This window comes from Octopus sinensis, unplaced genomic scaffold, assembly GCF_006345805.1.
Source record: "Octopus sinensis unplaced genomic scaffold, ASM634580v1 Contig15545, whole genome shotgun sequence".
Classification (NCBI taxonomy): Eukaryota; Metazoa; Mollusca; class Cephalopoda; order Octopoda; family Octopodidae; genus Octopus; species Octopus sinensis.
The window spans coordinates 5,068-32,305 of record NW_021833786.1 but is presented as its reverse complement, the minus strand read 5'-3'; the positions used below and the strand labels follow the sequence as shown (position 1 = coordinate 32,305).

Genomic DNA, 27,238 nt, shown 5'->3' with positions numbered 1-27,238 from the left:
CCATAAAAAGTCGTACAAGGTAAAGGGGAGACAACTTCACTTGCGTTGGTGGTACAATAAACCTATATTTATAAGTCGTTGATAACACAAAGGGTATCCTTAGCATAAAAACAGAAAAATAAAATAAAAACACCTACCTCTCTCCTCAGACTTGGTATATACACAATATTGTTTTTTTTATTTTTATTCTATCCTGTATATCAGATAACGACGGACTGTGACGAGATGTTGTATGGGAAAACATCTGTCCTAAACAGGGAAATGCGACCAGAAAACCGATGATACTATTGTCCGAAAAGTGGTAAACTACCAAATCAAATTCTGTACAGTATTTAGTGCGAAGGCGCATGGCTCAGTGTTTAGAGCATTGGACTTACAATCATGAGGTAGTTCGATTCCTGAACCGGACTGTGTGTTGTGTTCTTGAGCAAGACACTTTATTTCACGTTGCTCCAGTTCACTCAGCTGTAGAAATGAGTTGAGACGCCACTGGTGCCAAACTGTATCGTCTTTTGCCTTTCCCTTGGATAACATCGGTGGCGTGGAGAGGAGAGGCTGGTGTGCACGGGCGACTGCTGATCTTTCATAAACAACCTTGTCTGGACTTGTACCTTGGAGAGTAACTTTGTAGGTGCAATCCTATGGTCATTCATGACTGAAGGGGGTCGTTACCTTTTCCAGGAAGTCATAAGTTCTGAAAATACCCTAGTGTCAATTTGTGTATATCCCCTTACTCTTGCAAATTGACTTTAACCTCGTATAAGAAGAAAAAAAAATGTTATGCAGGTAGTATTGTTATGGTGGATGGGTGAAGTAGTGGAGAAAATGCCATGCGTGACGAGCTGGCAGAATCGTTATCAAGCCAGGCAAAATGCTTAGTATTTCGTCTCTCTCTACATTCTGAGTTCAAATTCTGCCAAGGTCGACTCTGTCTTTTATTCTTTTGGGGCCGATAAAACAAGTAACAGTTAAGCACTGGGGTCGATGTAATCCCCTTACTCCTCCACCTGGAATTGCTGACCTTGTGCCAAAATTTTAAACCGTTATTTCCATTCTGAGTTGATTTTAGTGGGATTTGAACTATACCTTTGATCCCTCTGCTGTTGATAAAATACAAGACTAGTCGAGTGTTGGGGGTCGATGGAATCTACTCTCCTCCCTTAAAATTGCTGTTCTTGTGACATTCTGAGACTAAATTCCATTCTATTGACTTCACATTCTTAATTTTTCTTCTGTTATTAAGTAGTTATGTTATTGATTCACTTGACTGTTGTTGGCTATTATATATTTTCCGAACCACTAAGTTATGGGGATATAAACACACTAACAAGAGATGGTGACCCCCCCGCCACATATATAAAGGGTTTCTTTCAGTTTCTGTGTGCCAAATCCCCACACACGACTGGTCGACTCGAGGCTATTGTAGAAGAGACTTGCCCAAAGTGCCTCGCAGTGAAATTGACCATGGAACCATGTGGTTAGTGAGCAAGCTTCTTACTACACAGCCACGCGTGCACACACACACACACACATGCATACTTCTCTATAAAATCCCCAAATTGAAGTAAAACCAAGATTACATATATTTCCTAGCTAGCAGATACTCAGATATAATTACTCAACGAGGTGTCCAAGTAATACTGTAAACTGGATTTTGTTAATTTTTGATGTGAAATAAAAAGAAATCATAAAATATTTCTTGTAACATAAAAATTCCAAGATATTTTCAATATTTCCGAAATATATTAAGGCAATATGACTCTTCCCAGACAGAACAAAATTTGTTTCAACACACGAATTCACATAAAGAATCTTGCAAACCAGATACAAAAATGGTGTGTTTGTGTGTATATACAGACACATATGTGGTTGTGATAGGCGCAGTCATGCCCGCGTAGTTAAGGCGATCACTTGTCAACCACAAGGTTTCAGTATTTTCTCCCAGCTATAAATTTACATTCTGCAATCTTCAAAAGTAGTAATTAACATATATAACAAAAAATTAAATACTCCGAAGATTAAGCTAAGGGAGACTACTCTTTATACTAGGTTGTTCCCCTTGGTAACTTAGCTCCATTTTTGAAAATTTATATTTAAAAAAATCAGTAAAAATGCAAAAATATCATTCGATATTTTAAATCACAAATTTAGTTAAAATATTTCAAGTCGAAAGCAGCTGATAGAAGTGGATTTAAAAAATTACACTTTCAGGTTTTTCCAGTTTCTTTGGGTATTTAATGTTGTTTAATTTTACCTTATTAGAAATATTTCTATTAATATATATAAAGTTACAATGTATTCATGACTGATCAGGCTGTCTATCACTCAACATCAAAGTGAGATGCAGGTCGTTAAATCAGGTATCTTATTGCCTCGATAAAATATTTTTTCCACAATTGTTGAATTTCGGAGGACGAACTTCCTCCTACACATGGACACGCACAATTTATAGAGAGGTAGCTATCATTTGAAAATCAGATGAATAATTTCAAATTAAATGATAATTATTAATTTTATCTGTTTCAACATTCACCGTACCAAAGAAAAAAAAAATTATTTATGGTTATTATTTCAAGAAGATAGTTACAGTTGTCAATTTTAGGGCACATTATTTCAGTTTTTAGGCAAAACCTAAAAACTTCTTTACAAATACGAAATTAATTTTAAAAGATATATTTTCACTAATTTACTGAAAGATCTGTACATTTTAATGTTTTTTTTTTAACGAAATTATAAGAGCTATAGGAAATATTTCTGAAACGGGTGTTATAATTCCTGCTTTGTCGAATCTGAGACATATCTCCATAACATCTTTGTTTAATGTCACTTCTCATAGCAAAGGTAAGCAGGTCAAACTCGGACCTGTCTTTGAACCACCACACGAAAAAATATCTTTAAACGTTGATATTTTAAGACCTTATTAAACATTTCCAAGTTCGTTCGTCCGTGTGTAATCAAGAGTTGCGTACCTTGCTAGAACTCTCTTACTAAGCGTATCTTATGTAAATAGCACATTTGTCCTCCAAGGTATGTCAGTTCTTTAATCGTAACAACCTTTCTGTAATCGAATTAATTATAATTAACACAGTTTATAGTTTTTAACACTCAAACTGCATGTATCGGTTTAAATTTAAAAGTCGTGTTTATCTAATTTATCTTTGGTTGAAAAATTGTAAGGAATGTTGAGCATTTCCAGAGTTTTAAATGTGGTTCGCTCACGTTTAATGTTCAGGATATTTAAAAGAAAAAAATATTAATATTTCTAATAATACTCTTTCACAGTTGTTCTTTGCCTCAAACGTATTTTAAAACTTCAATACACTTTATATTCATTTTAAACATTATTCAATATTAATTTTCAACATTCGGCTTCTGTTGTGTGTAAATGACCCCAGTTTGTTTCACTTTGTCTTCATGTAGTTTGTCGAGAAAACCCATCCGTCTCAAGAGCAAATCTGTCAATTATAAGTAAGCCCGTTGAGATTTTACCACACATTTGCATCTTTCTCACTGTGTTTTATATATATATATATACTGGGACACCGCCTTGCAGGGTTTAGTCGAGCGAATTTATCCTAGCACTTACATTTAGATCTGGTACTTATTTTATCAGTCTCTTTTGCCACACCGCTATTTTACAGGAACATAAACAAACCAATACCGGTTGTTGACATACTCACATACACGACGGGCTCTTTTCAGTTTCCGTCTGCTATTGACAAGGCTTCGGTTGGCTCAAGGTTATAGTAGCAAATACTTGCCCAGGGTGCCATGCAGAGGGACTGAACCCGAGCTATGTGGTGGGAACATGCATGAATATTCAAATTTACAGAAAACAAAAGATAACAAGCAGGAATATTAGTTTGATGGTCGGGAAGACTGGAAAAGTCTTTGATGATTTGAGTTTATGGTCTTCAACAGAAAGGGATGAGAGGACAAAAATGGAGAGAGGAAAAAAACGTGTAGGGATTAATGCTGTGTGGTGTGTGTATATATATATATATATATACACACACATGCACATGTTTCGGTTAATATAGGGCGTAACAAATATCAGAAAATCAAAAAAAAAATGTGTGTAATAGGTGTAAAACAACTTCCTATGAACGAATATGAAAAAAAAATTCGCGCACGCGAAAGGGGGGGTGGGGGAGAGTCCTCGGAAAATTCACATCGGGAAGTTCCGAAAGCGTCTGAGGGGCTGACCCGGCACCAAAACAAAAAAAAAATAGTGTAATATGTGTAAAACAACTTGCTCTAAACGAATATGACAAAAAAAATGCGCTCTCGCGAAAGAGGGGGGGGGAGAGGCCTCGGAATATTTATATCGGGAATTTCCGAAAGCGTCTGAACCGGGCACAAAAACAAAAACAAAAACAGCGTAATAGGTGTAAAACAACTTGCTCTAAACGACTATCATGAAAAAAATGCGCGCTCGCGAAAGGGGGGTGGGGGAGAGGCCTCGGAAATTTCACATCTTCAGTCCACGGCCTTTAAACTAAGAAAAAATAGTGTAATTGGTGTAAAACTACTTGTTCTAAACGAGTATCAAGAACACACACTCACACATGAATCATAAACTCCGTATTTCGCAAAAAAAAAAAAAATTATGTTACGAAAATGATAATGTATACATACCTCTTTGAGTGGTCCATCGATAATGATGATAAAGAAATGAGTTGGATTTGAACTCAGAATATTGACTAACACAACTACATACTACAAGACTCAAAATATTCAGCCAAGTCACCACCCTTTAACTAGCAATAATAATAACATCAATAACATAACAGCCAAAAGATTTATTTGTTCTGAAAAATTTATTTGTTCTTCTCTTTATTTATTTTTTTGCGAAATACGGAGTTTATGATTCATGTGTGAGTGTGTGTTCTTGATACTCGTTTAGAACAAGTAGTTTTACACCAATTACACTATTTTTTCTTAGTTTAAAGGCCGTGGACTGAAGATGTGAAATTTCCGAGGCCTCCCCCCACCCCACTTTCGCGAGCGCGCATTTTTTTCATGATAGTCGTTTAGAGCAAGTTGTTTTACACCTATTACGCTGTTTTGTTTTTGTTTTTGTGCCCGGTTCAGACGCTTTGGAAATTCCCGATATAAATATTCCGAGGCCTCTCCCCCACCCCTCTTTCGCGAGAGCGCATTTTTTTTGTCATATTCGTTTAGAGCAAGTTGTTTTACACATATTACACTATTTTTTTTTGTTTTGGTGCCGGGTCAGCTCCTCAGACGCTTTCGGAACTTCCCGATGTGAATTTTCCGAGGCCTCTCCCCCACCCCCCTTTCGCGTGCGCGAATTTTTTTTTTCATATTCGTTCATAGGAAGTTGTTTTACACCTATTACACACATTTTTTTTTTGATTTTCTGATATTTGTTACGCCCTATATTAACCCATGTTTCTAAAGTGATATACTATTGTTGATTAGAGAGAGAGATTAGGAATTTATAGCATCAAAAGAATAATGGTTTTATCCTGTAATTAACTAATTCAAGGCTAACATTGTGGGTCTGTTCACTAAGCTGTAAATTGGCATGGTTGCCATAAGTGGCATAGAAATGTCCAGTATTTCATTAGTTTGTGAAAGCTGTGATTTGCTTTGCCAGGCTCACTTGTTCTACATTCACATAATGGCAGTCTTCATTTTGCTCCTTTGACACAATTGGTAATGGAATTCATCATCACAGCTGATCACAAAGTGGTGGTGTGTTATTGTTGTGACGACAATCTAACATGACACTTTTGACTGTGTATACACACACACAGCTATCATGACATAGTCATGTGAGTGTATGTTTATATATGAGTGTTTGTGTGTGTCTCCTTGTCTTGACATCATATGATAGTTGTAAAAATGATTGCTGTTCCTTTCTCTTACAAGCAGTGTGAGTTGTTTCCAATATTCTGCAGGAACATGTCTGGCTATTGAAATATATTAAACCTTGCTTGGAAACAGGTGAGTGTTGGCAACAGGAAAGGCATCTGATTGTAGAAAATCTGTATCAATAAATTCTGTCTGACTATGCAAGCATGGTAAAGTGGACATGATGATGATTATTATATGATAATGATGATCATCATCATTGACATTTAATGCCCATTGTGCATGCTGACATGGGTTGGATAGCTTGACAAAGCCAGGGGCCACACCAAGTTCCATAATCTGCTTTGGCTTGGTTTCTATGGCTAGATGCCATTCCTACCACTGACCACTTTACTGGGTGCTTTTCATGTGGCACCAGCACTAAAGCTTTTTATTTGATACCAGCACCCACACCAATGCTTTGTATATGACACCTTGATTTTAGGATCTCAGTACTGTTGTGGTGGGCAGGTCATCTTGAGAATAGCAGTGCGCCACATATCTTGTTCCTCTGTCATCTCCTTTGTAAGGCTCACCATTTTGAGATTGGCCTTCAGTACTTCGTCCCTTATCTTCTTGCATCTCCTTCTTCTACAGTTTCCTTCTACCTTAAGTAATTGGCCTTTCATATATATATATATATATATATACACACTCTGACATACACATATACAATTCAGATAATATTATGTCTGAAGATGAAAGACCACATGTACATACAGTTAGTACTCAGGTTGACTTGCTGCCTAAATTCCAGCTTGACCTGCAACTTAAAATGCAGGAATCTTATAGCTGCCTATATAATCCACATCACAAAATATGACCTGTAAATAAGATTTAGTTATCTATTTTCATAAATTAAAATTTTCCAGTGGTTCTGTTTTGCGAAATATTGAAAATGTCCTAGAATTTTGATGTCACAAGAAATATTTTGTAAATGATTTTTTATTTCACGTCAAAAGTTAACAAAACCCAGTTTACAGTATTGCTTGGACAAAATACTAATTAATGTTTTGAGAAAGCTGTGTGACTACATGTCTATAAATTGTCATATAGTGACTTCACGACATGTATAGTCATGTACTATTGAACTTTATTTCTTCCTATAAAGAACCACTGGTCAGAATATAATATAAACCAAGAGTAGTACTCTCTCTTTTGGTTACTAGATATTTCTAAACTGATGCAAAACAAACATTTAATTGGTGATAAATTGTTAAAAGGAAGGTTTCATTCCCAAAAATACATTTGAATTAATATGCAAGCTTAGCTGTGTGTCAAGAAGATTGTTTTCCCAACCACATGGTTCCGGGTTCTATCTTAGGCAAGTGTCTTGTACTATAACTCTGAGCTGTCCAAGCCTTGTCAGTAGATTTAGAAGAAGGAAACTGAAAGAAGCCTGTTGTGTTTATGTGTACTTGTGTGTGCTACTGTCTCCTTGCCATGACTTCATGTGATAGTTGTAAATGAATGTCACCATCATGCAAGTGGTGTTCTTTGTTTTCAATCTTCTGTGAAAGCCTGTCTGGTCATAGGGAAATATTACCTTACTTGGAAACAGGTGTGGTTGAGTCACAGGAAGGGCATCCAGCCACAGAAAATCTATCTCAACACATGCATGTATAGAAAAGTGGACATGAAAACCATGGTGATGATTCTTATTTTGGCACTAGAATTTGGAATTGGTAGAGCATAGCCCAGAATTTTATGGCATTTTGGTAGGCCCCTTTATGTTGTAATGTCATGTACTGCCCTGAGATTGATAAAACACTTATAAATCAAATTACTGAAGTCAGTTACATAGATTATATCTTTGGAATAGTTAAGAGAATAAAAGAATATTCGTTCTTCATTAAATTTACTTTATCTCCATCTAATTAAGAATGTGCTATCCCAGTGTTAGTGTTAATTTCTTGAATACTTGCATAATTAATTTTCTTTTTCAAGAGTAAATGAAACCAATTTTTAATTATTGAAATATTATACATATTTATTTATTATTTGGATATTACTTAAGAGAAAATCATTAAATTTAAGTAATATTGGCTTCAAATTTTGGCATAAGGCCAGCAATGTTGGGGGAGGGGGAGGGAGCAAGTTGATTACATTGACCCCAGTGCTTAACTGGTACTTATTTTATTCACCTCAGAAGGATGAAAGGCAAAATTGACTTCAGTGGAATTTGAACTCAGAATGTAAAGATGGATGAAGTGCTGCTAAGCATTTTGTCCAGTGCACTACTGATTCTGCTAGCTCACTACCTTTAAATATAAGTTATATTGATTTTAAATTTTTGCACATGGCCAGCAATTTCTGGGAGTGGGTAAGTTGATTGCATTGACTCCAGTGCTTAACTGGTACTTATTTTATTGATCCCAAAAGAGTGAAAGGCAAAGTCAACCTTGACAGAGTTTGAACTTAGAACCTGAAGACGGATAAAATGTTGCTAAGCATTTCACCTGGCATACTAACGATTCTGCCAGCTTGCTGTCTTATAAATATAAGTAATATTAATAAGGTAATATAATTTGGTAACATCAAATCTTGAGATTTATATATATATATATATATATATAGTAGAAGTCTCTTGTGCAAGGTGTGATGTGGTGAGACTGAACCTAGAACAGTGTAGTTTGGAAGCAAGCTTCTTACCCCACAGCCATACCTGTTGTGTATTTTTATTGAGATTTAAATTGAAGCAAAGAGCGAAGATAAAAAGACACAATAAAAGCAAAAAATATAGTTCATTCAGTATTTTAGTTTTCATTATTTGTAATTGGAAAATAATGAAATTTTTGATTTCCTGATTAATTCTTTAGGCTTTATTAGGACATTGGATTGGTAGGATTGTTAGAACATTGGGGAAAATGCTTTGAGGTTTTTGTTCCAGTTCTTTACATTCTGAGTTCAACTTTATCATCTCTCAGAAAGGGTGGTTGATAAAATAAACTCTGAGTCAAGAACTGAGGTGTGTTGGTATCAACTCCTCCCCTCAAAATAGCTTACCGTGTGTCTAATTTAGAAACCAATACTTGAAGACTTATATTGAATATATTTTTTTATTTCTTTGCTTGTTTCATTCATTGGACTGCAGCGATGCTGGGGCACCACCTTGAAAGGTTTAGTTGAACAAATTGATCCCGGTTCTTATTTTTAACATTGGTATTTATTCTATTGGTCTCCTTTTGCCAAACAGCTAAGTTATGGGGTTGCAAACAAACCACTAGTTGTTGAGCAGTGGTGGGGAACAAACACACACACACTTACACACATCCACGACAGATTTCTTCTGGTTTCCATCTACCAAATCTCACAAGGCCTTGCTTGGTCTGGGACTATAGTAGCAGATACTTGCTCAAGGACTGAACTTGGAACCATGTGGTTAGGAAGCAAACTTCTAACTACACAGCCATGCCTGCACCTATTTTATTAGCTTTCATTTCTGTTTTACTCCTGAAATACATTCCCCAAATTTGTTGCACCTTCATGTCTCTGGACAATTTTATGGCCTAGTGAAATGATACTTTATAAAATATGTAATGATGATGCCTTCCTTCCTAACAAAACCAACCTACATCACATTTTTCAAAGTGAAAAACTATTTATGGAAAAAATTTTTATCTATTACAGATATTGACCAATTCCTGTCAATTTCCAAATGGCGTCCAATTATGCTCAGAGAATGGCACGATTGTCAGCACGGATATTTGGAGAAGTTGTACGACCTATTCCCAAGAAAACCAACCGACTATTTAAATTGTTCAAAGATCGACCTTATAATATGGATCCTCATGTTGTTGATTATTATCCACCTTTAAGAGAGATAAACTCACTCATGCTGAGACTTCGCAACCACGGCTTGTTCAGGTAATACTTGTAGAAGTGAAATGGTGATGATGATAATCATCATCATTTAACATCTGCTTTCCATGCTGGCATGAGTTAGATGGTTTGACTGGAACTGGTAAGCTGCAGAGCTGCACCAGGTTTCAGTCTGATTTGGCATGATTTCTACGGCTGGATGTCCTTCCTAATGCCAACCACTCCAAGAGTATAATGGGTGCTTTTCACATGCCACTAGCATAGGTGCTAGTTACCTGACACCAGTATTGGCCAAAACTATGATTTTACTTGTTTGACATGTTTTCTCAAGCATGGCATATCACCAATGGTCTTGGTCACTTGTCAATACCTCCGTGAGGCTCAATGTTCAAAGGGTGCTTTTTATATGCCACTGGTACAAGTGGCATGCTACCCAAAGCAAGATTTTACTTTTAGCTGCTTAATGCCATAGAATTAAAGCTAAACATCAATTTTTATAAATGTCTTCGGAGAATAAGCTCCTGCTAATCTGACAGCTGCTACGCAAATTCAATTCCTGGCTGAACCAGTTTAATTTTAGTTTCCGTATTTATGTGATCTGCTAGGTTGATTTGTATTTGACAAACACAACATGAACACATATAACCTTTGCTGGCAATCCAAAAACACTTGCAGGATATTTTCATTCACAGAACAGAGATTGTATTCAATATTTTTATTTTACTGTTTATTTTTATTTCCCTTTTTAATTGTTCATCACATTGGATTTGTGAGGTTTCAGTAGATACTTATTGAAATGTATTTCATTACACTGTAACAAGATTTTTTTTTGTCTTTTGTCAATAAGTGTGTTATTTCCTATTTGCTTCTATCTAGAAATCAAAAGCAATGACTACTATTCCTGTCAAACTTTGCTTTTGTCACCTGGACATCAATGTTTTGAAACCAACCTATTTTTCGTTATATTTCAGACAGATTCAGCAGAGTTGCTGAAGCAGAAATATTGTTATAGTAAATATTTTGCTCAATACCAGAGATTTACTTATCAGTTACTTGACTATAACCACTTTCTTAGTGACTAACAATATGTGCATCTCTGATCATGAGTAGAAGTAGTGGGGGAACATCATAGCCATATGTTGATGGGGATTCTTTGGGGTTTGAAGTGTAAAACTTAAGCTTTATATGGCATGCTGTTACCATCCATCTGACTTTGTTGGGATATCTACCTGTCTTTCCATTTCTAAAAATATTTCTTTAAGTGTAACTACATTGCAGAAGAGCCACTTAAAACCATTTCATAACATACAAAACTATTAAATTTGCTTCAAAATTTATTTCATGAGGTGTTAAGATTTTTGTTGCACAACTGCGATCTGGTCACTGATGCAGTTTTACTGCAACATTTTTTTACAGTATATAAAGACCTCAGATGTTACAGATTCCACAGTATGTAACTATAAAGAGCCCAGGTTTTTTACCTGTCTTCCTGGGTTTTTAGCCATAAAGGTCACAATATATAACTATAAAAGTCCCATATTCTCTACAAGTAGTCTACAATTTGTAGGTATAATGCTCCAGGAACTCTAAACTCTGTAGATATACTGATCCTAGGCACTCAGACACCTCTCTTCAGGTTCTCTATTGGTATTCTATCATTGATCTAAACCAGTGGTTCTCAACTGGGGTCCATATAAGATTTTTGGGGATCCACACTAGTATATTAAGGGCCCATGAAAAAATATTTAGATTTATTTATTGGAAGAAACAGCTAGTTTTCTTTCTCTAACATTTTATATAGTTCAACCTACAAAAGCTAATGTGTGAAAAATGAAATAGAAATTTTGAAAGGTGTATGTATAAATCTAGATTTTTAACATTGGGAGGTTATGGGGGTCCACCAGAGTAAAATAGAAATCAAAGGGGTCCATAGGTAAAAAAAAAGGGGGTTGAGCACCCCTGATCCAAATGGTTTTGTTTGTTTTTAAAATGATTTTCTTGATGCAATTCTTAAATCAGACTCATTTTGTTTGTAATTTCAGAGATGAACATTTAGATTTCAAAGAGGAAATGAAACGACTACGTGCACTTCGTGGCAAAACGAAACCCAAGAAAGGAGAAGGAAAACGAGCAATGAAAAACAAATAGCTTTACAGTATTTTTGTTTAGAAAGTTTTATTTATATTAAAACACAAAATCAATGTAAATTCCACTGTTATTGTTATTACTGTTGCTGCCATCATCACCATTATTGTTGTTGTTGTTTATTCCTAGTTATCTCAGCTTGACGAGTATTTCATTAGCTTGCAGTTCTCTATTCTGCTTCTCCTGCAGGTTATGATAAGAGAAAGATTAGACTTTACCTTTGCTTATGTATATAAGGATGATGTCTTCAATGATGCATTATGAACCTATCCTATATGATAACTGATCACATGCTTATATGCACTCAGCATGTCGATCATCTTACATGTTATCAGCATCATCATCACTGCCATCCACATCACTATTCTTCTCAGGTGTATGACCATTTTTCCATACCAGAAAAAGACCATGAAACAATAACCTGTCACACAGCCACTGCCCTGAATGTTTGCATCGTTTGAAATTTCCAAAGGCTATGTTTTGTTTAGTTTCTCCTGCTGCTCTGTTCTTTCACATCTAGTTGTCTTATATATTGAATTTTACATCAGTTTGGTTGTTTGATATATAAGTACACTCTGAGACTTGAAATCTCTGTCAATGATGTGAAATGAAGTAGTCCAGCTAGTTCGATTTTGAATCCTTGCATTAAACAAGTTCAGATGCTATGCTTTTTCTACTTAGAGTAATCCTATCTCTATTCTATTGTGGCCTTGATAAAACTAATCATTTTCAAATTTTTCTTATCTATGAGGTTCACAGAACTCAAAATTTCTGCCATTCTACTATTGCACACAACAATTTCTATTACAGGTAGTTCTTATTTAAAGTTAGATGGAAAGCCAAAAACACCAACAAACCTAGGAAGAGAAAAATGTTCTGGTACAAGCCACCATGCTGTGTGAGTGTAACTGCAACTGTTTTTTCAGAAAGAGGAAGGTAAAACAAGTTTTAAAAAATGAAAATAATTAAGAAAAAGAAGTGAAGAAAAAATGTAGAATATATACAATGCTGTAAAAAAAGCAAAGGAAGAATGGAAATTGAAATTTACTAATGATGACTAATTGCTGTCATGAGGTTAAAGACAGACAGTTAAAACAAGAAACCTGTATATTCATAAGCTCAACACAAAAGAAAAGGAAATTAAAGGAAAAACACATAGAGACAAGCAACAAAGTTTCGAATAGTTGCAGTGGAATTATGTTAGTAACCAGGTTGAAGTTTTGCTGTGAAAAATTTTGCACCTCATGAAATTTAAAGTAAATTTGACAGTTTTGAGTGTTACTAAATGGTTAGAATGACACTTTCACGATGTAATTGCTTCAGTTTCAACAAATGATCTTAGCTCAAGTTACCAGACATGCAAATTCTGAAAGTGTGTGCAGCAAAAGTTCAAGGTAGGTATTTGTGTGGGGCTGCAAATCAATGGTTTTAAAAGATATAGAATTTGAACAAACCTAAAATACAATTGAATTAAAAGCTTTGCAGGCTTTAACTGTATTTCCCAGCATATAAGATGCATTCCTATTTTACAAGTATATTCTATGTAAAAAATAAATTTTGTGTGTGTCATGATAAACATAATCTAATCAGTATATATAATACATTACGTATCAGTCAAACTAACAAACTGTTATGTTTATGTTGATTCTTACACTTTAAACTGGGATTTTATCACATCCCCACTCCATAATTCTGATAACCATAATTTTACATAATTCTGATAACTATTATTTTTCTGAAGCGATTGGAATGCACATACATCCATTATTGTTAAAACATTTTAAAACTTCGTTATTTTTATATTAAAGAGGGAAAGAGGTAGGAACATCAGTGTTAACAGTTGTACGTTCTTCATTTTCTTAATTAATCTTTTCGTTTAACATTTCAAATATATCTGTAAATAAATTTAGCTGAAATTATAGAAGGGGAAAAGACAGACATAATAGATCCGAAAAAAAAAAAGCAGACATATTAGATCAAATATTCTCATCCGATGAATAATATTTTATACTCTAGTCTTGACATCTTGTGGAAGCTATCCCCCCAGGAAGATGGGAACTACAAGATGGGGATAGATAGCAACAAGAGTTGAATGGAAAGCAAAACCAACTCTCATTGTTATGTGAACACTTTGGTTGAAAGAATCCGAATATTAGAAAAAATGTCGGAAGATTAAAGACTCATGCCAGGGATTTTGAAGTTAAAGGCGCAAATGAATCGAATGAACGATGTTATATCGGATGCAATTAAGCAAAAAACTTATACCGAAGCTGTGACTGAGAATTCGAAACCATCATCTAAAACGATGTCATCCTTATCAATATTATTTACGAATGATTCTGACAACAGGGCGAGGTCAAAGTCTTAAAAATATTCCAGTGGTAAATACAAAACAACGTCCGAATGGAACTATACTTATACATTTCATTTCAGACAAATATAGAGAGATAAAGCCCTTGATGCATTGACAAAATATCAATTCTCTACAAAGATAGAATAAAAACATTGATCCCGAGGTCTCGAGAGAAAACCTTATAAGGATGACATGAGAAAAGAACCATGATCTGGTTGGATTAATGACGGAGGAGGAGTTTTCTCTTCAAATTGTACATTGAAGATGACCCCCCCCCAAAAAAAAATAGGAGGTATTAATTGTTTTTAAATATTCAGCAAAGCTCGCAAACAAAATAATGCAAAATGGTAGAATCTTTATTGGTTTGAGAAATTGCTATGTGACACTACATTATCATGTTATACCATGCAAACAATTCGGTTATTATTCAGCTATTTGCAATAACGATGAAATATATGGTTACTGAGTAGGACGACACCCTTCTACAACGAGCGTTAACAAACAAAAGTCAATCTGGACAAATTGCCATAAACTATCCAAAAATTCCGATCACAACTCCCACGACTCAAAATGTCCATCTTGTGTTGTCAAAATGGAGAAAGTTATGTGAAACACGGAAATATGGTGATATATTTGACGCGATTCCTGATATTGATAATTTTGATCAATATTAGGCCAAATGTGAAGAATATTCAATCGATGAGTTCAATGATAAATTCAATCAAAACGCACAAATTTTTCTGTTCTGCACATCAGTAGTCGCAGCCTGCTAGGAAAAGACTATCATTGTTTGCTCATAAACGCCAAAATGATATGTATATGCCTTTCTCATCGAGATAAATGATCAACTTCGAAGTGAATGGTAGAGAAAATAGAAATCAGAACAAAATATTCATTGATAGGATTCGTCTAAATAGATCGGAGAACATGTTAGATTTTGTTGTATGTTTTGCGTACAATGGTTTGCTTGATAATATCAAAGCCACACAAAATATCAATACTTTTAAGCGAATACTTGGATATTTTATTAATAATGAGATCAAGAATGCAGTGTACGGTCAAGATTAGTTTGTTCCGCCTTGATGTAGATGATTTTCTTTGACCGCGTACCATCCGTACACTGGAAATGGCAACGAACATTCTTCTACATTGTAACGAAATTAAAAATTTTTTGTCATTACTTCTATTTAGAAATAAAAGGAAATGACTATTATTCTCTTCCAGCTTTGTTTTTGTGACCTCGACATCAATGTTTTGAAACTGACCTATTTTCCATTACATTTCAGTCAGATTTAGCACTGAGTTGCTGAAGCAGAAATATCATTATAGTTTGCTATAATGATATTCTGCCCAATACCAGAGATTTGCTTGCTTGTTACTTGACTTTAACCACTTGGGCATGTCCCTTAGTATCTGACAATAAGTACATCTCTCACGACGAGCAGGAGTAGTGGGGGGGGGGCATCATAGCCATGTGTTGAGAGGGATTCTTTGGGGTTTGAATAAATGTGACAAAAGCGAAGTTTGAAGGAAATATTAGCCACTTTTCATATTTTCTAGGGGTAAGCAAATTGAAAATAGCAGTTGCTACCAAAGGACAAAAACCGTGTTACACAGTGTCATCAATCTTTCATTGATTAAATCGAACATTAATACTCAGGTATCGATAAGGCAACAACTAGGTTTATTGTGTTCAAGAGTATCCTATGATTATAGTTGCACTAATGGCTGTCTCTGACCGATAGGCTGTGCATAAGTAGACGCCTCTACTGAGACACATTACAGTAACCTCATAGCCTAACTAACTAAAAGACGAGTCATTGTAATCAGCGAGGACAACATATGAACCATCGGATTCATTTTTGCTTTATTAGTTTTGTAATAAAAAAAGCAAAAATCTTAACGATATTTGTAGAAACTTCCACACTTATTGAAAGGTATTTTGAAGTGGTTTTGTAGGGAGATTGTATAATTCTTGCATGTAAATGCAATGCTGTGACAGCATATTGGAATAAAGTATGAAACCATAAATTTATCATATACACAGTGCATTATACAAGCACTGTATTTAAGTTTTATCTTCTTTCAAATCAACTTTATAGTTGTTTATGTTTTGGTGAAAAGAATTGCCATACAAGATGTAAAACTCGTATTTTTGGCTGTGATATCTTATATAACCACGATCAGCCATCAGGGTGGTGCATCACCGCTATGGTTTTGTTGTCATCTACTCATTGCTAATAGGTAACAGTCCCTTGCATTTGAAGGTATAGTTGAGAGTCTTCTTGATATCTGTGAAGAAATGGACTGTTGGGTGTCGTTAAAAATACACCTACATTCTCATCTAAATTTATTTTCAGAAAATCTTGGTGTGGTAAGCAATGGGCGATGCGGTAAGCAATCTTGCATACTGTTTGTCCAAGCCATCCAAACAACAAGTGGAATCCAATAATGGCAAGCACGCAGATTGGATGCTACATTACGATGACCTAGACTAAATTTATAAGAGAAAACTTTATTCACATCTTAAAAGTCTTTTATAAGGCATGTTTCAGGTACACGTGTATCTAATTGAATCTTTTATAGGAGGTAAAATCTATTAACCTACGAGGCTAAAACTAATTACGTAGGGATACTGTATACTGATTGTTTTGTTTCAAGCAATAAACGGATTTTGTAAAAAGTATTATTTAACCTTTTTGCTATTTTCATTGTGCTATTACGTATCTCTTTACATTTTACATCGTTAACTATTTTGTATCCATTATATTAACACTAATTTGACAGGACCCTTACAGCTATCGAATAGTGAGTTTATTTTTAAATATTTTGTGACATTTCAACGGCATGTCAAATCAATGTATGCTTATTGTTAACCCACATCTACACGCAGAACCGACATTAAAGAGTCGTAATAGTGAAGTATCAATTTCAATTAAATATTATATTACTTTATTTTTTTGTGTTCTCTCGTGTCTGTATATACTAAATCAAGAGAAGGAACAATCTCATTAATAGAAACACATACACACACGCACACAAACATACATGCATGCAAAGACATGCACAACCACTATTTCTATAATGTTTCGATACTGAGGTTCTTGAAAACTGGTTAGGTTACAGAAATAGTCACGTAGTATGTTTAAATATAATAATATGTTTTAAAACATTAAATACAACAGAGTACTAAAATCTAGATACTTATAATGAAGTAATGTTGACCCCATCTCAAACCAAGATTAGTGAATGTTAGCGGGAATTAAGGAGAATTGATATATAAATTAGTATAATAAAATAAATTCAGCTGCAATCCAATAAGCCGCGTTAGGTTTTCAACGGTTTTTCTCATAAAACTGACAAACGTAATTGAGTTCAACTTTAGGCGTTAAGAGCCGCTACATCAAAATCCGAAATCTACAAGAAAATCTGAAATCGCGATCCGGCTACGTAAGCTGGGGACTTATCTCCCTTCTGTCAGTGCATCTGTGGCTTTTGCTATTTTAACTCCTATCCTTATCAAAAGTGGTGCTAGTCAGAACCCTCTGTCACTTTTGTAACCTCTATTAATTTCACCTTTAGGTTCTATCGACAAAATAATAGAAACACCCTAGCATCATAATTTTGAAATATCTATAAAATCGTCAAAAGCTTGTTTATTTTTGTTTTCTTTTATTTATCATTAGTGTTGCTTCATATATTTTGCTAAAATTGCTGTTTCTTTTCAGATATTATCAGAAAAAGGTAATTAAAATTCATCAAAATGACAGATCTATCGGGCTTTCAAAGAGGTCAAATTGTTGGTGCTCGTATGGCAGGCGCTAGCGTAACGAAAACAGCCGAAATGTTTGGTGTATCAAGAAGTACTGTCTCGAAAGTAATCACAACCTTTGAGAAAGAGGGAAAAACATCCTCGTCGAAGTAAAACTCCGGAAGAAAACCAAAACTTTCAGATAGGGACCGTCGGACTCTTACGCGAATTGTTAGAAAGGATCATAAAAGTATAGCTCCCCAAATTACTGCAGAGCTTAATGCCCACCTCGAGAACCCAGTTTCTACGAAAGCTGTTTGCCGGCTGCTGCACAAAGCCGGATTTCACGGGAGGGCTACTATCAGAAAACCACTACTTTCAAAAACAAACGTTGCAAAGCGTTTAGAGTGTAGTAAAAACCACAGAATTGGTCCCTAGAGCAGTGGAAGAATGTTATTTTCTCGGATGAGTCATCCTTTACCCTGTTTCCAAACACCGGTCGAGTATATGTGTGGAGACAGCTAAAAGAAACATTTAACCTAGACTGCTTTCTTTCAACTGTTAAATATGGAGGAAGATCTTTGGTGATCTTAGGGGCTATATCTTGGAAATACGCCGGCCCTATGGTTTCCCTTCATGACAGAATTAATAGTCAAGACTATTTAAGCATTTTATCTGATCAAATTCATCCTATGGTTGCGAAACTGTTTCGGAAGGGAAACGCAATCTTTCAGGATGATAATGCACCAATTCACAGGGCTAAAGTTGTTTCTGAATGGCATGAGGAACATTTTAGTGAAGTTGAACATCTTATCTGACCACCACAGTCCCCAGATCTCAATATTATCGAACATTTATGGTGCATTTTAGAAAAAACATGTAAGGAGTTGATATCCTCCACCATCATTACTACAAGAACTGGAACCTGTTTTAGCTGAAGAATGGATAAAAATTCAAACTTTGAACGAGTCCATACCTCGTAGAATCCAAGCTGTAATTACTGCCAAAGGCGGTCCTGCCCCATATTAAAATGAATTTGTTTTAAATTTTAAGGTAATCCATTATTTTGTCCAACCCCTGTATAGGATACACACAGACACAGACACACACACACACACACACACACACACACACCACACACACACACACACACACACATACACACACACACGCAGACACACACACACACATATAAATATATATACATACATACACATTTATATATATATACATAGATACACACACACACACACTCTATCGCGCGCGCGCGCGCGCGTGTGTGTGCGTGTGTGCGTATTCATGCAACGAGATATTTTAGCCACTTCAAACAATCCCTATATTGTATTGCAATCGCCATTATTATATGCAGTCAATTGCAAAACCCTCTTCTCTCCATGTCTCCAACGTGTATATAGGGGCCGTTCAGTGCATAACGACGACTATTGACAGGCTTCCAATATAAGCTAGATGTTACCTCGGGAACAATTTGAATGAAGAAATAGTTTTCCTTGCCAGGTACAGCGGCCATAGTTGAGCGTTCACTTTTGATATTGTGATCGGCGCTATCGCATCCATTCCTAACATAGCCATTACTACTACTACTACTACTACTACTACTACTACTACTGGAGCACCACTACTACAGAAACTTTACTACTACTACCACCATTACTAGTCAAATCACAAAAATCACCGCTGTTTTGTCATTATAAATACATTGTCATTAAATCATCACGAATACGACTAAAACATTATGGTTAACCCCCCCACCCCCATCATCTCCACTAATTTTCATCCTGGACATTCCTAAGTTTCTAGAATTAAGGAGATTCTACTTTTCTATATTTTTGCATTTCTCTCTCTGTCTCCGATGACGGCATGATTAGCTTACGTGAAATTTTTTACTCAATAACATATGATCCACATGCTTAGGCTATTCTTGAAACAGCTGTAAGAGAAAATTCAACGTATTTATTATAATTACTCTGCACAGTGTTTATATTAAACATTCTAGAATGATGCCAAATATTTTGTTTGTTCATTATCTCTTTTACTGTGTGAGTGAATGTGTGTGTGTGTGTGTGTGTGTGTGGGTGAATGTGTGTGTGTGTGTGTGTATGTGTATGGGTGTGTATCTGTACATATAACAAAAATGCAGCAAAGGTGGACGACAAATGAGCATACAGAAAAACATGTAAAGGCACAAACAATGGACGCTGATATGCTCCACACCTCATCAGTGTCTGATTATATATATATATATATATATAAACCAGCTTAGAGAAGAAGAAGAAACGAAACCAAACGAATCGAGTCGAATCGACGCGAGGGCGCTCAGTCATACAATAGTGTAAAAAATAAAATATATGCATACATACAAACATATATGTACGTACTTACATCTACATGTATATATAAATATATATACGTGTGTACAGGACACCACAAATAGACGTAGAACTCAACGAGAAACGAAAAAGTAAAAACAGCATGGAACGGACCATTTTTTTAACAACGAAAAAACAGAGTACAAGACAACTACACAAGGAAAAATCCCCTTCATCAGCCGTCCCTAGTTCAACTCCAGCGTGTTTTGAAGGTGAGGACAGAACACGTCTCGTCGAACTAGTCCTTCCTGCGAAAGAATTAAATAAAATTCCTTTGCAGAGGAGTAAAAACAAGGGGAAAAAAATATATATGACAAAAACAATACAATTATAAACAAATACAAAATAAAAATACTATTACAAAAAATACAGTACAAGAACGGGTAGAAACAGGACAGGAAAACAAATAATGAGGGCCTACAAGCCTAGACGAGGAAAAAATTTTTTTCACGAGCGCAAGAAGAAACATGTTTACTTGAAGAAGGCCGCCAAGGAAAGGAAGTTCGTCGACCCGGCTGTGAGAGAGATGAGGAGGAGTGAGAGAGAGAGAGAGAGAGACAGAGAGAGAGAGAGGAAGGAAGCCAAAGAGGGTGAAAGAAAGAGAGAAGAAGGAGTCATAGAGTTTCGCGTCATAATTATATATAAAAACCAGCTTAGAGAAGAAGAAGAAACGAAACAAAACCAAACGAATCGAATCGAATCGACGCGAGGGCGCTCAGTCATACAATAGTGTAATAAATAAAATATATGCATACATACAAACATATATGTACGTACCTACATCTACATGTATATATACATGCATATATAAATATATGTACGTGTGTACAGGACACCACAAATAGACGTAGAACTCATCGAGAAACGAAAAAGTAAAAACAGCATGGAACGGACCATTTTTTTAACAACGAAAAAACAGAGTACAAGACAACTACACAAGGAAAAATCTCCTTCATCAGCCGTCCCTAGTTCAACTCCAGCGTGTTTCGAAGGTGAGGACAGAACACGTCTCGTCGAACTAGTCCTTCCTGCGAAAGAATTAAATAAAATTCCTTTGCAGAGGGGTAAAAACAAGGAAAAAAAAATATATGACAAAAACAGGACGCAAAAACAATTCAATTAAAAACAAATACAAAATAAAATGCAATTACAAAAAATACAGTACAAACAGGACAGGAAAACACACACACACCTCAAACACACACACGTCACATACATCCACAATCATAAGGAAACCAATAGACTCAAACGGATATACAAATCCATACACTCACTCACACATTTTCCAGAAGATCGATTTCTCTGAGACATTGTTTATTTCTACAATTGGGAAATAAATCCTCTATTTCATGTTATAAAACTGGTTTTCCCACGATAGAAATATTTCTAAGCGGACCCCCCCCCCAAAAAAAAACAGGAAAGGTTCAACAACAAACAACAAGAACCATCACCTTGATTGTCAACAACAGCGTTTTATGTGTGCGTATGTCTGAATTCGTATCTCAGTATATGTAAGTTTATGTGTGGTTATAAGTTAATGGTATTGTGTGTATGTCAAAATATATGTCCTGGAAAGTACGAATTATATAGCAGTAGTATGTAAGAAAGAAGTAGAAAATAAAAACCCACAGCAGGAAGTTGGGAAAAGGAGAGAAAAATATGTGAAAGACAACATAAAGATCTGCGATAACAAATGGGCTGATACTAACAAACACGACAAAATAATCGCAGCTAAGGACAAAACAGCTACAAGAGAAAATCAACAAATCTGCCGCCACGACGACGACGACGACGACCACCACCACCATCACCGTCGTCGTCGTCGTCATCGTCGTCATCGTCATTATCGTCGTCGTCGTCATCGTCGTCGTCGTCGTCATCATCGTCGTCGTCATCGTCGTCGTCGTCATCGTCGCCGTCATCATCATCATCGTCATCGCCGTCGTCATCGTCTTCGTCGTCATCGTCGACGTCGTCATCATCATCATCGTCGTCGCCATTGTCGTCATCGTCGTCGTCGTCATTGTCGTCGTCGTCATCATCGTTATCGTCGTCGTCGTCGTCATCGCCGTCGTCGTCGTCGTCGTCGTCATCGTCGTCATCGTCGTCATCATCATCATCATCATCATCATCATCATCATCATCATCATCATCATCCTTGTTTAACACTACTACTAATACTGGCGCTCTGTCGGTTACGACGACAAGGGATCCAGTTGATCCGATCAACGGAACAGCTTGCTCGTGAAATTAACGTGCAAGTGACTGAGCACTCCACAGACACGTGTACCCTTAACATAGTTCTCGGGGAGATTCAAATGTGACACAGAGTATGACAAGGCTGGCCCTTTGAAATTACATGTACTACTCATTTCTGCCAGCTGAGTGGACTGGAGCGACGTGAAATAAAGTGTCTTGCTAAAGGTTGCCGGGAATTGAACTCACGACCTTGCGATCATGAACCGAATACCCTAACCACAAGGCCACGCACCTTCACGCTACTAATATCACTAACACCTTCCTCACAATAGTAGCAACATTAACAACAAAGCAACAATAACAATATAGACAACAACGATAATTTAGATAACAACGTTAACAACAGCAACAACAACAACAACAACAACATTATAGACGACAATAATACCGACACTAAGAACAAAATATAGACAACAACAATAATATCGATTCAAATTTTGATACCAGGCCAGCAACTTGGCGGGATGGGATTAAGTCAATTTCCTCGACCCCAGTGTTTATTTTATCGATTCCGGAGGCAAAGTCAACCTCGGCGAAATTTGAACTCAAAGCATGAAAACAGTCAAAATGCCCAGCGTGCTTACGATTTTGCCAGCTCGCCGCCTTAAATATAATAATATCGATTTCAAATTTTGGCACAAGGCCAGCAAGATCGTGGGAAAGGGTAAGTCGATTACATCGAGCCCAGGGTTCAATTGGTACTTTTTTATTGACCCAGAAATGATGAAAGGCAAAGTCGACGTCGGCAGAATTTAAATTCAAAACGTGAAGACGGACGAAATGCTGCTAAGCATTTTACTCGGCGTGCTAACGATTCTTATTTCTTTACTTCCTACAAGGGGCTACACACAGAGGGGACAAACAAGGACAGACAAAGTCGATTATATCGACCCCAGTGCGTAACTGGTACTTAGTTTATCGATCCCGAAAGGATGAAAGGCAAAGTCGGCCTCGGCGGAATTTGAACTCTGAATGTAGCGCCAGACGAAATACCGCTAAATATTTCGCCCGGCGTGCTAACGTTTTTACCAGCTCGCCGCCCTATAAAGGATGAAAGGTAAAGTCGACCTCGGTGGAATTTGAACTCAGAACGTAACGGCAGACGAAATACCGCTTAGCATTTCGCCCGGCGTGCTAACGTTTCTGCCAGCTCGCCGCCCTATAAAGGATGAAAGGTAAAGTCGACCTCGGTGGAATTTGAACTCAGAACGTAACGGCAGACGAAATACCGCTTAGCATTTCGCCCGGCATGCTAACGTTTCTGCCAGCTCGCCGCCCTATAAAGGATGAAAGGTAAAGTCGACCTCGGTGGAATTTGAACTCAGAACGTAACGGCAGACGAAATACCGCTTAGCATTTCGCCCGGCGTGCTAACGTTTCTGCCAGCTCGCCGCCCTATAAAGGATGAAAGGTAAAGTCGACCTCGGTGGAATTTGAACTCAGAACGTAACGGCAGACGAAATACCGCTTAGCATTTCGCCCGGCGTGCTAACGTTTCTGCCAGCTCGCCGCCCTATAAAGGATGAAAGGTAAAGTCGACCTCGGTGGAATTTGAACTCAGAACGTAACGGCAGACGAAATACCGCTTAGCATTTCGCCCGGCGTGCTAACGTTTCTGCCAGCTCGCGGCATCCACAACAGTAATATAGACAACACTACTATAAACAACACCAATAATATAGACCAACACAACAATATAGACTACAATAACAGGAATATAGTCCATAACAGGTTTGAATTTAGAAATAAAAAAAAGAAGAGAAAATTGCGATAGAAAGGCTAAAGGAGGGGAATGGGGGTACAGTGGAAGGTAAAAAAGGATAGAGGGAGGAAGAGGAGCGAGAGGGGAATAAGAAAGAATGGGAGGTAAAATGGAGGAAGGGAGAGAAAGGACAGAAAGAAGCGAGAAAGTAGAGGAGCAAAAAAGAAGGAAATGAATGGAAGAAAAGTAAGAGAGGAAAGAGAAGAAAGGAAGAGAAAAAAGAGAGGGGGAGAAAGAAGAAATAAAAGTGAAAGTAATGAATGTAGGTTAAATGAAAGCAGAGAGGAGTAATAGAAGGGAAAGAATGGAGAGAAGAAAGGGAAGAAAAGAAAGAAATTAGAGGGAAGATGAACACCAAGAAAAGAGAGGGAAGAAAAAAGGGAGAGAAGAGAAAACAGGAATGTAAGAAGTGAGATGGAGAAGAAAGATAAAGATAAAGATAAAAAAAAATGAAACATTGAGGTAAGAGAGAGAGAGAGAGAAAGAGAGGGAGGGAGAGAGAGAAGGAGAGAGAAGAGACAAGTGAGAGAGAAGAGACAGAGAAAGAAGTGAAAGAAGAGAGAGAAAACGAGATAGATAGATAGTTAGATAGATAGATAAAGAGAGAGAGAGAGAAGAGAGAGAGAGAAGAGAGAGAGAGGGAGGGAGAGAGAGAGAAGAGACAAGTGAGAGAGAAGAGACAGAGAAAGAAGTGAAAGAAGAGAGAGAGAGAGAGAGAGATAGAAAACGAGGTACATAGATAAATAGATAGATAGATAAATAGTTAGATAGATAGATAGATAGATAGATAGAGAAAGAGAGAGAGAAAGAGAGAGGAGACAAAGGAGAGAGAAGAGATAAAGAAGTGAAAGAGAGAGAGAGAGAGAGAGGGAGAGAGAGAGGGAGAGAGAGAGAGAGAGAGAGAGAGAGAGAGAGAGAGAGAGAGAGAGAGAAATGGAGCGGAACAGACGATCAACAACAGACAGCAAACGCTTTGGGAAAGCACAGCAAAGAGAGGGATTGTCAGATTGTCAGAGGAGGGTTTGGAAAGTGATAGTGTTGGTAGCTGGTAAGATGTTTAAAGGATGAGGAGAGTGGAAGGAAGATTTGTTGCTTATTAAGTGATGGAACTCTTTGATCGATCACTTTATTTGGCCACAATGCTGCCGATCGGCTTACTCTCACTCCCCTCTCTCTCTCATTCAAACCTTACATTTTTTTCTTTCGTCTTTTTTTCCCTTTAACTGACTCTTTCTAGGTATCTATCCGTCCCTCTAAGTCCGCCCAACCCCACTGATCTGGTGTCTGTCATCTCTTCCTTCCCCCCGTCTTGATCTCTCCACTCCCTGACTGAAACAACGTTCCAAAACAGTGTGATTCCATTGATTTAAGCGGCAGCTTATTAAGCAAATGACTTACGACTTTTATGTCTGTTCCTCGTGTTTACCCAAGGGTGTGCCTAAATGGTAGTTCAGTCATAGCAGAAGTGATCTAAGAGAAACGGAATAAGAAAAAAGAAAAGACAACGGCAAGGACAGAGAGGGAGAGAGATAGATAGATAGAGAGAGAGAGAGAGAGAGAGAGAAGGAAAGAGAGAGAGAGAGAGAGAGAAAGAGAAAGGAAGAAAGATATATATATAGAGAGAGAGCAGAAAAATGAGAGTAAGGCTTGTGAGTGAGAGTGGAAACGAAGAGTAAAAAAATGCTTAAATGGTAACAAGATGAAACCATTAATTGGTTGAATGAATCTCTATCTATCTATCTATCTATCTATCTATCTATCTATCTATCTATCTATCTATCTATCTATCTATCTATCTATCTATCTATCTATCTATCTATCTATCTATATATCTATCTATCTGTTTATTTATCTGTCTGCCTATCTATCTATCTATCTATCTATCTATCTATCTATCTATCTATCTATCTATCTATCTATCATCTATCTATCTATCTATCTATCTACCTATATGATGCGCAGACACGCGCTGAGACTGCGACATCTCAGGCTCTACGTAGACGACGGTGAACAGGTGTGGTCGCCGTTTGTGAGGCACGGTTTCCCGCAACTCGTCTCTATGACCGAACTGCAGTCTTGGATCAAAAAGAGACCGAGGAAGGGCGAATGGCACCGTGAGTGTCGCGTTGCTCTCAAGCAACTATGCCGTCCCGGGTCGACTTTGGGTGACTTCAAACAACCAAAGCATTCTATAGGGGTTTAGGGAGGGGAGGTACGACGACGAGCTCGGGGCGAATCTAGACGTCGATGAGGAATACCTGACCCGCCCGTTCAGGAAGACTTTCGGGCCAGGGCCCGTGGACAACTTCCAGAGATCCCTGGCCTGGCAGTACTATCGAAAAGCGCTACCCGTTCGGGATAAGCTCTACAGACACGGCTCGAGAAACTCAGGACCAACCTGTCCGAGATGCGGTCAGAGCGACGAAACCGTTCTGCACGCACTCGTGCAGTGTCCAACAATTTCCGACCTGTGGACTTATGTCGAACGATTGCTGTCACGTTTGGGACGAGTCGGTTTATCAGCCAAGTCTATCGTCAATATTGTCACGCCTCCTTCCTTCAAACGGGAGAGGTATTTTCATCATCCTTGTGGCTATGGCGAAAGAATGTCTCTGGTGGACGCGTCTGAAAGGATTGGAGACAAACACTTTCCTCTCTGGTCAATTCCTCTCATCAACCTCTTCAAGTATCACTTGAAAAGGAAAGTGAGAGTAGAGAGGCAAGTTTTGTCTAGCGAATGTTTCACAAAAAGATGGGTGAATGTAGCAAGGATGGCACGTATGAATGACGAAGCCACCTTGAGCATAATCCTATGAACCCGGAAAATTTAAAACAGAGGGTCACCTACTTGCAAACAAATGTGGTAACATATAACAATA

The 27,238-nt window shown here is 37.1% G+C and overlaps 1 protein-coding gene across 1 annotated transcript; it reads left to right on the top strand.

The window, feature by feature from the left end:
- Positions 1 to 2,880: 2,880 nt before the first annotated feature.
- LOC115230429 (28S ribosomal protein S33, mitochondrial) lies at positions 2,881 to 11,909 on the top strand. The gene is made up of 3 exons (XM_029800623.2): positions 2,881 to 3,027; positions 9,511 to 9,747; positions 11,745 to 11,909. Exons 2-3 carry the CDS (start codon positions 9,539 to 9,541, stop codon positions 11,848 to 11,850), a joined length of 315 nt encoding a protein of 104 aa, XP_029656483.1. The 5' UTR covers positions 2,881 to 3,027; positions 9,511 to 9,538; the 3' UTR covers positions 11,851 to 11,909.
- Positions 11,910 to 27,238: the final 15,329 nt, after the last annotated feature.

Coding starts and splice junctions, on each gene's coding strand:
- LOC115230429 (XM_029800623.2), top strand. CDS start 9,539: ATGGCGTCCAATTATGCTCAGAGAATGGCACGATTGTCAGCACGGATA. Junction 9,748..11,744: donor CGCAACCACGGCTTGTTCAG/GTAATACTTGTA, acceptor TTGTAATTTCAG/AGATGAACATTTAGATTTCA.